Source organism: Sarcophilus harrisii, chromosome 3, assembly GCF_902635505.1.
Source record: "Sarcophilus harrisii chromosome 3, mSarHar1.11, whole genome shotgun sequence".
In the NCBI taxonomy this organism is placed as follows: domain Eukaryota; kingdom Metazoa; phylum Chordata; class Mammalia; order Dasyuromorphia; family Dasyuridae; genus Sarcophilus; species Sarcophilus harrisii.
The window spans coordinates 576,248,134-576,258,570 of record NC_045428.1 but is presented as its reverse complement, the minus strand read 5'-3'; the positions used below and the strand labels follow the sequence as shown (position 1 = coordinate 576,258,570).

Sequence of the window (10,437 nt, the reverse complement as noted above, 5' to 3'; positions counted from 1 at the left end):
ACACACACACATACATACACACACACACACACACACACACACACACACACTCCCACAAGATGCCTTAGTTCTGGAAATCAGTAGTAAGGATTTCTATTCTTGCTTTGATGAAACTATTTTATATCTCTTTAAAGTCTTTGTGGTCTTCAAATTTTTTAAGCCTCATGCTCTATAGAAAGGAACATGGTCCCTCTGATAGAAAACAATTTGTATCGGAATTGAGTTTATGAGTTGAAGCTGTAAGTAGATGGAATATCTATAGCAAAGAGAAATTAGTTTCTTTTCTTGGTTCCCCCATTCCTCAGCCTTACCAGAAAAGGAGGTTAGAAACAGAAGTCAGGTGGCTAGGGTAGAGAACTTTTTGTTAGGAAAAAAAAAATCAGATGATGTTTTTCTCTCTCTTTCTCCTTCTGTCTTTGGGAGGAAGGATAAGAAACTTGGAGCACAGAGAACAGAGTGGATGAAAAGGTTTTCCTTTTACCTGGGAAAGAAGCAGTCTAGATAGAATAATTGATACAGTCCTGAATTTGGAGTCCACAAAATCTGAGTTCAAATCATTGTGAACCTGGGCAATTCACTAGGTCTCTGGGTTTCAATTTTCTCATCTGTTAAATGGAAGTAATAACAGCACTTCTGTTACAGGTTTGTACTATGAATTAAATAAATTAACACATGTAAAGTGGTTGGTAAACCTGTGGAAATGATGATATTGATTTTAAAAAAAGATTATTGATCTTCCACTTAATTGTGTGACAACCTTTCAAAGCTCAGATTTCCTCATTTGTAAACTGTAAATCATAGTCTTACCAACTTCACAGGGTTATGTGAGGAAATTGGGCTGCCAGCTGTAAATTGCTACATAAATGTCAGTCTACTAGTGATTCAGTTCAATAAATATTTATAATTTACTTGTTATGAATCACAGATGCAGCTTGGTAATTAGACAAATGTGCTGGATTTGGAATCAGAAGATGGATCATCTTGGACAAATCCCATGACCTCTCTGGCTCTTTGTTTCTTCCTCTGTGGAATGAGGGAGTTGGACTAAATATCCTCTAAGATTCCTCCCAGAATGGGGTCTATGACTCTGTGTTCTTATTAAGCTACTTGGTCTATGATTCAAAGACAAAAACCCTAGTCCTTGTTCTCAAAGAATTTACATTCTTTTGCAAGTTTACTTTCTATTCAATGGAAGGGAAGTTCCAAATAATCAGAAAACTGAAGACATGATGTCTGGAGCAAGAATGAGAATGGATGTGTAGGAATTTTGATACAAAACTAATATAAAATCCTAGAACTATCCAGACAGGAAACTGGGACAAAAACTGACTACGAGCTCAGTTTGCATGTATGAAGATACAAAGAGAGCTTATATGCTACATGGGTTGGGAATGGGAGAGGATATGACATTTAATAGATAATTTAAGGGTGATCAGTGTCCCACGAGTCTTGAATGAAGATAAGGATTCTAAAAATTGGAAATAAGAAGGGAGTGTATTGCAGACATGGAAGATACAGCCTATACAAAGGCCTATAGGTAGGATGCTAAGTTCAGGAAACAATGAGTAAGGCAATATGGCTAGATTATGTGATGGAAAGTAAACTGGGACCAGTACTGAAAGGTGATCTGGAGGCTGATTGCCAAGTGTTTGAAATTCGGAGTCTGATTAAGCAATGAGTCATTGGGATTGATGAGCAAAGCATCAAGTCATATCAAGATTTTTTTCTCACTAATAATTTACTCTTGAGAATGACTACTTCACTCTTTGGTGTTTATACTTGACTATTTTTGGGAGGGTCATGATTTTATAAAGAAAAACGACTGAATAAAATCTTTTGGGCTAGCCATACTTAAGAAAAACATAGCTCTTTGGTGTAGTATTTAGTCTATAACCATAGTTCCAGTGCTCACCAAATGGCAGTGTATCCTAATAATGGGAAAAGCAAGAGGAAATTTCCTATACTGATAAAATCATAGTGCTATCCTATTCACCCATGATTGAATTGTGGAGGACTCAACGAGCAGCTATTAAGAAAGGGATGGGGAAGAAATAGGCTAAAAAGTGAAGTGTTTAAAGGCTTCCTGATAAGGAGAAGATTAAAAACAATGAATGATATGTAAGGTTCAAGAGTAGAGTGTTTTATAGAGAAGTGAGAAGTAGGGAAGAGATGGAGTCAATGGGATAGGTGGAAGAAATCTGGTTCAAGACAAGGAAGAGGAGGAAAGATGGAATATGAGAAAATTGCTCTGGTTGGGAAGGAACGGGAGAGAAAAGGACCCCAGGCTGGGTAGAGAGTGACAACTTTGCAGGTGATCCCTGGGTTCCTTTGTTGTTTCCTGAACAACATTGATGAGACTCTGTTTCCTTATCTTCTAAAAGATCTGGTCATGTCATGACACAGGCTAGAGACATGTCCTGTGCTAACCAACAGGAACGATACAGACTTACTTTGAGCTGTCCCACATTGGAACAAAATTGCAGCCCAGAAACTCCGTCTGGATGTACGGCTTCAATCAGGGGAGGCAGTCTCCAAAGCCTTAGTGGAGTTTTGGAGCACTAGGACTCTGGGGATGCTCCCTATAACCAGGGGGGAGCCTGAAAGAAGGAGCCTTGAATGTCAGGGGAAAGTGGAGAACCTTTCTGGCTCATGGGATAGAATGGCCCATGGTAAATGTAGAACAAGAGTCCAACAGAAGGGGCAGCTGGGGATGGATTCTCATCCGCACTGTTGAGGGGCTGCCCCCTCAGCCGTTTCTTCCTCAGAGCCAGCTCTGGGAAGTGCCATCTGATAAAGGCAGTTGAGTCTCTCTTTTTAAGAGAGCCTTTCTGAGGCTTCATTTCAGGGAGCATCAGCAGACACGGTTTCTGGGGCTCTTTGACGTGGGTTCAAAGCTTCACTGTTTGGAGTCTTTTAAAAACAGCTCCAGATGCAGCTCGGACTGGAATTTAATGATTTCACGCTCTCCTTGTTCTTCCTCTGGAAACCCACAGCTGCAAGCATCCTCTTCTTGGGCAGTTTGGACTGGCTTTATAAAAGCTAAAACAGAATGGGTTTTGGTCTGAGTGATTCTCCCTTGTTTCTCCTGAAATGGGATCTTAAAACAGGCTGACTTTCTTATTCCCTTCTCCTCTGTCTGTCTATCTGTCTGTCTGTCTCTCTCCGTCTCTGTCTCTCTTGTCTATGTGTCTCACTCTGTCTCTTTCTCTCTCTGTCTCTCTCTTTCTCTATCTCTCTGTCTCTCTCCCTGTCTCTCTTTTTTTTATCTCTGTCTCTCTCTCTCTCTCTCTCTCTCTCTCTCTCTCTCTCTCCCTCCCTCCTTCTCCCTCTCCTTCTCCCCCATCCTGTCCCTTCTATCTCTCTTAGGCTAGAAGTACCATGGACACTCCTGGCCCAATCCCACTAGAATCAGCATGGAAGCTCTAACCTGCTCCATTTCCAATCCAGGCTTCTTTGCCCTCCTCAGTCAGCCTGCTGGCCCTTCTCCTGGGGGCTCACCACATCAGTGCAGGACTCTGCACTGTCACCCACTCCTAGGTCACCCACTCCTAGGCTCAAGTGCTAGTCATCCACCACAGGCTCCCCAGAAGCAGGGTTCTAAAGGCCCAGGTCACCAAGCTTGGCTACAAATCAACTTTTGGAAAGGAAAGAAGCAAACTTTCTCAGCTACAAGACTCACTAGCAAAGAGAAATTTTTTCCAATTGTTTTCTTGGATTTAGCAATTTTAGTTGTTCACTGGCCCTTTCTGCTGTTGTTCAGTTGTTTCAGTCATGTCCAACTCTTTCTAACCCCACTTGGGGTTTTCTTGGCAGGGATACTAGAATACTTTGCTGTTTCTTTCTCCATCTCATTTTACAGATGGGGAAACTGAGGCAAAAAGGGTTAAGAGACCTGCCTAGGGTCACACAGCTAGGAAGTGTCTGAGGATGGATTTGAATTCAGGAAGATGAGTGGTCAGGACCACTCAGGCTGAGGCCAATGCTCAATCCACTGTGCTACCCTAGCTACCCTTGATCCTTTCTATAAGTGGCCAGAAGAGAATCCAACCAGTTAAATTGGAATGCTCCTCATGTCCCAAATGTAGCTGCTTCTGCTATATTTCAGAGACATCTATTTACATTTCAGGATATCCTGGACCTCAGACCCGCTTATCTTGGTTAAATAATGAAAGCACCAGAAATTAAAAGCAAAAGCAAAAATGAAAATGATTTCTTCACAACACTAACCCATTCACCACAGAAAAACTACTTTAAAAGAATCTAGCTGGGTTTTACGCCTTGGGAGAATTCTTCATTATATTAAAGGCACCCCCTTAACTCTTTTTCCTTGTTTTTTATTTCTCAGGCTGATTGATATTTTTGTAACAAATTGACATAAACTGACTCTGTATCAGCTTTTATTCTAAATCATAGACTAAGTATCTTGCCTATAATCACTCAAGAAGCATCGGAGGTAAAATGTGAACTTATATCATCACGACTCCAAGCCAGCACCTCTAACCAGTGGGACAAACTGCCTCTTATGTCAAGTCATTTCTCTAGGGTAAGGCTCAAGACCCTTTATAGCTTACTCCTGAATTCTCGAGACTTCCCTGGCTGTTTTCATTACCTCTCAAATCATGTGTCAATTTACCTTGAGGAAGGAAGGAAACAAGTCCTTATTAAGCACCTCTTAAGTGCCAGGCACTGTGCTAGACATTTTACAAATATCTCTCATTTGGGGGCAGCAAGATGGAGCAGTGGGTAGAGCCCCGGCCCTGTAGGCAGGAGGACCTGAGTTCAAATGCAACCCAAGACACTTAACACTTCCTGAGCAAGTCACTTAACCCCAATTGCTTCAGCAAAAAAATTTAAAAAAAAAATAAGTATTGTCTTGTTTAGTCTTCACAACTTTCTTGGAAGGTAGGTGGTATTATTAGTAATAATAATAATAATAATAATAAAAGCATTTATAGATTGATATAACATGTCCAGGAACATTTACAAATATTGCTTCATTTAGTCTTCCTAACATTCCTGGGAGGTAGATAGTGTAATAATATTATATATAAATACATATTTATATATTAAATATATATACTATATAAATAAGTAGTAATAATAATAATAATAGCATACATGTATTGATATAGCATGTGCTGGGCACTGTGTTAAGCGCTTTACAAAATTATCTTATTTAACCCTCACAATTTCTGTAGAAGTAGGTAGCTACTGCTATTATCCCCATTTAACTATGCCAGATAGAGGTTATGTGACTTGCCCAGAGTCACATGGTTTGTAAGCCTCTGCAGCTGGATTTGAACTCAGGGCTCCCTGATTCCGGACCCCGAACAATATGTGGAGTAGGGAACAGTGATGGTTTCCAAGTTCCTGAAAGATCTGCACTCGATCCCTCCCGGAAGATCACCTGCTCAGTGCTCTCTCCATTCCTCCTGCCTACTTCTGAGCTCACACTCCCTCATCCTGTCCTCCATGCCAAAGACACTCACTTCCAGAAGGGAAAGCTGGGAGGGTTCTTACCTTGCTTGAGGAAGTAGGGCAGCTTCTTTTTGTTTCCCATGGAGCAATAGAACCATGACAGGATGAGGAGTGCAAAGAGCCCAGAAGCCATAATCACTGCCAGAGTAAAGGCTGTGAGCTGATGGTTCTTATCTTAAGAAAAAGAAAAGAAAGAAAAAAATCAGAGGTGAGAGAACAGAGAATGAAGGAAGAACAAATCAGTGAGTGGGGAGCCTAGTTACAAATTTATTCCTAAGTCTGATGAAGGACTTTTACACACTGGGGACTACATAGGACCCTGAGAAAAATGTTGTGATAAATGAGTCATTTTTTCAGACAGAAATTTAATGGGCTATCACATGTTACATGATCATATCATATACATTAAACTGTGAGCTTTAGAGGACAGAAACTGTCTTTTGTCTCTTTTTGTATCTCTGATACGTCATTCAGGGCTGACCCTTAATAAATACTTAATAAAAAAAATTCCTAGTGACTGACAAAAAATGCTTATTGATTTTTATCAAAATAGATCAGGTTTTTTTTTACATAATATTGAAAAATCAATATCTGCCCTTGAATTCCAAGAATATGTGGCAGCCTGTGAAAATGCCTAGAATTGGGAGACAGGATGTCTTGTGGGAGCAATAGTGAGGAAGGCATTATCTCTGGATCAAAGAATACATAGGGGTGAGTAAGAAGCCTGGAAAGGTAGAGGAAGTCAGGTTGTAAAGGATTAGGGTTAAAGAGCCAGAGAATTTTATATATTTGATTCTGAAATTTATGGAGTAGGGGGGAGGACACATGATCAGATCTACTTTCATGGAGGACAAACTGAAGTGAGGAGAGACATGAGGCAAGGAGAGCAAGAAGATTAATAAAATAGTCCAAGCAGGAGGTGATGATATCTTGGAACTGGGCCCTGCAGTGTCAGAGGGAAGAAAGGGGGAAGCATATAAAAGATGCTACAAGAGTGAAAGGGACAGATCTTGATGACTGATTGGATATGGGGCCGGGGGCGAGGGTGAGGATGGAATGAGCAGCTGAGGGTGTCTAGGGATGATGCTACCCTCAGCAGTAATAAGGAACTTAGGAAGAAGAGAGGATTTGGGAGGAAAGATAATAAATTTTGTTTTGGACAGGTTGAGTTTGAGGTCACTATAGGACATTCAGTTCAAGATGTCCAATAGTCAGTTGAAGATTCGAGTTTGAAAGTCACACAAAAATAGATAAATAAATTTAAAATCATCTAAATATCGATGCTAATTAAATCCATGGGAGCTAATCAGATTGACGTGTCTTCCAAATAGTACAGAACAAAGCATCTTAAACTTTTTCCCTGAGGCTAGAAATTTTTCCCTAATCTTGGTATATAGATGTATAAAATAGGTATATAAATCAAATATTTACTGATAATTAATTATCATTTTGTGACTTCCACATTCAAGTATGTGACCCAAAATAGGATCATGACCCACAATTTAAGAAACTGGCTCAAGGGTGGAGAAAAGGCAGCCCAGAACAGAGCATTGGGGACACCCACAGTTTGCAGGTACAACTTGGATGAAGATCAAGAAAAGGAGACCAAGAAGAAGCAGTCAGAGAAGTAGAACAATCAGAATAGGGAAATGCCATGGAAACCTAGAGAGAATAGAATATGGGAAGCTGCATGGAGGTCAGGAAGGATGAGGATTGAGGAAACAAAAGACTGGGAATTTGGAGAGACCAGTTTCAGTTGAATGATGCTGCTGGAAGGCAGCCTGCCAAAAATGAGGAAAAGAGAAGCAGAAGCACTGATTGTAGAAGGTCTTCTTGAGGAGTCCCTTTTCTGCAACTTCTCTTCAAGAATGGCCTAAGACTTGCCCAGGATCACACAATCAATGTGTATTAGACAGAAATTAAACCATGTTAGCAATTCTCTATCCACCAAGGCTCTCTAAGATATAGAATGTACAAATCAGAATTCTTATTAAGTTTTGAACCTTGGAGACTCCCCTGGGTATATTTGCATTTATACCATCCGAATTACTCTTGGCTTAGCTCCAGAACTGAAAGTCATTCCTTGCTGAGAAGATGAGTACCAGATGGACTAAGCTACAGCTAGCAGAAAACAGGTAGGACAGATTCATATTAATTCGATATTAATCAAGAGCTCACCAATGTGCACGAGAGAAGCTGGAATTGTCATGGAGATTGTGTCCAGAGTGGCAACTGTTTGGGTGGATCCACATATCACATCTCTTTTATTGGTTCCATTTACAAGCACAACTAGTCCATTCAAAGAGCAGCTAAAGTTAAATGAGAAATAATTGAGTAATTAAAATTTGCAAGGGATTAATTTCAAAAATTAAAACAATTACTTCTATTCAAGTTCACAAAAAGCTAATAATAAAATGAATTTGAAGTTAATCCTCAAAACCCTCATATAACCTTAGAGATGAATATTAAAGATCCTTTAATCCAACTTAGAATCCTTTCTAAACATTTCTCCCATGTATGAGAATTCAGTTTCTAGATGAATATTTCTAGGAAGGAAGAACTCATCCTCTCCTAAGACTCCTATTCCACTCTTGGATTCTAACTGTTGGCAGGTTTTTCCTTGTATTTATTTCTTAAATTCTGGGAGAATATATTTGAAATATCCCTTTGAAAAATAACAATGGCCATGAATAAGTCATGGCATTAAATGTTACGAAAAATACAAAGATGACAGAGGATGTAAGTTCCTCAGGGAGCTTACAATCTGGGAAGGGGGATAAGAACAAGAACACAAGTTATTATGATAAAAATAATAATGGTAAGTATCTCACACTTACATAGTTCTCTACCTTTTAAAAGCCCTTTCCTTATAAGTCTGTATCTCCATTTTACAATCTATAAAACTGAGGCTTAGAAAGTGACCTGACAAAGGTGGTGGGGCAGGGCTTAGTCCAAGCTCTAAGACGAGAGCTTTCTACACTGTTTTGCCAATACCGAATAAGATGTGAAAATGTAACGAATGAATTCTATGTTTTTGTTGTTGTTGTTCAGTCATTTAAGTTGTATGTGACTCTTTGTGACCCCATTTAGAATTTTCTTAGCAAAGATATGGGAGCAATTTACCATTTCCTCTTCCAGCTCATTTGACAGATGAGGAAACTGAGAAAAATAGCATTAAGTGACTTGCTCAAGATCACATAGCTGTTAATTTAGGTCATAATAGAGTTTTATGAGAAGTTGAAAAAAGGACTGATGGTTTCTGACTGGAGAGATCAGGAAGAATTCCAAGAGGAAATGACAATGGACCAGGGCTTTGAAAAATAGATAGGAACTGGTCTGATGAAGATAAGGGGCAAAAACCAGAGTAGGCAAAGGGGGACAATAGTGCTGGAGATGTGCATGGGATAGATAGTATATAAATCAGTTTGGCTGATATAAAAGAGCAGAAAGAAAATATACTACAAAAGTAAAAACAATAGGACTTAGTAACAGATTACATGTGATATATAAGGGAGAAGTAAAAAGTGATTAAAGGTTTAAATCCTGCATGGCTGGAATCATTAATCTGGAAAGGACCTTTGAACTGATCTAGTCTAACCCCCTTATTCTTTTATTTTTTTATTTGTTATAGATTTTTATTTGCAAAACAAATGCATGGGTAATTTTTCGATATTGACCCTTGCAAAACCTTGTGTTCCAACTTTTCCCCTCCTTCCCCCCACGCCTTCCCCTAGATGGGAGGTGGAACAATATATGTTAAATATTGGAAAGTATATGTTAAATCCAATATATGTATACATGTTTATACAATTATCTTGCTGCACGAGAAAAATAGGATCTAGAAAGAAAGAAAAAACCTGAGGAGGAAAACAAAAATGCAAGCAGACAATAAACAGAAAGAGTGGAAATGCTATGTTGTGGTCCACATTCACTTCCCATAGTTCTCTCTCTAGGTGTAGCCGATTCTCTTCATTACTGAACAATTGGAACTGGTTTGAATCCTCCCATTGTTGAAGAGAGCCACGTCCATCAGAATTAATCATCGTATAATCTTGTTGCTGTGTATAAAATCTCCTGGTTCTGCTCATTTCGCTTAGTATCAATTCATGTAAGTCTCTTCAGGCCTCTCTGAAATCCTCTTGTTGGTCATTTCTTATGTAACAATAATATTCCATAACATTTATATACCATAATTTATTCAGCCATTCTCCAGCTGATGGGCATCCACCCAGTTTCCAGTTTCTGACCACAACAAACAAGGCTGCCACAAACATTTTTGCACATGTGGGTCCCTTTCCCTCCTTTAGGATTTCTTTAGGATATAAGCCCAGTAGTAACACTGCTGGATCACAATTTGATAACTTTTTGAACATAGTTCCAAATCACTCTCCAGAATGGCTGGATCAGTTAACAACTCTATCAACAATTATTAGTGTTCCAGTTTTCCCACATCCCCTCCAACATTCATCATTATCTTTTCCTGTCATCTTAGCCAATCTGAGAGGTATGTAGTTAACCCCCTTATTCTTTAGTTGAAGGAGGAGCAGGACTTCTTTTGATAGGGTTGTGGATGTGATAAATTGAAGTGCTGGGAAGACATTTATATAAATGTCCTCTTACAGGAGGCAGTAGGAAATACAGAATTAAAAATCAGAGGAGAGTCTTAGGCATGTAGGTCAACATACAACCTTTCTGGTGACCTCTAGTCTCAAATCTTCAACTGCCTATTGGACTTCTTGAACTGAATGGTCATACTCATATTCATACTCAACCTGCCCAAAACTAAATCTGTATTCTTTCCTCCCAAGCCCTTCTTTTGCTCTAACTTCCTTATAACTACTAAGGCACTACCAGTCTCTCAGTCACTGAAACTGTCACCATGGCTGAAATGGCCAAGGAGAAAATGTAGATAGAGACAAGAACCATGGACAGAACCTAAGAAACCATCAACGTTGAAGG

The 10,437-nt window shown here is 39.4% G+C and overlaps 1 protein-coding gene across 2 annotated transcripts in view; it reads right to left on the bottom strand.

Moving 5' to 3' along the window:
* TNFRSF9 (TNF receptor superfamily member 9) overlaps nt 1-10,437 on the bottom strand; it is a 31,357-nt gene continuing 20,920 nt past the window's right edge. For both annotated transcript variants that reach the window (XM_031962936.1, XM_003765221.3), the window contains exons 6-8: nt 7,657-7,787; nt 5,521-5,652; nt 1-3,039 (exon numbers count right to left, since the gene is read on the bottom strand). In XM_031962936.1, coding sequence (XP_031818796.1) covers nt 2,897-3,039; nt 5,521-5,652; nt 7,657-7,787 — 406 coding nt within the window. In that variant the 3' untranslated portion in view covers nt 1-2,896. The remainder of the gene's footprint in view (nt 3,040-5,520; nt 5,653-7,656; nt 7,788-10,437) is intronic.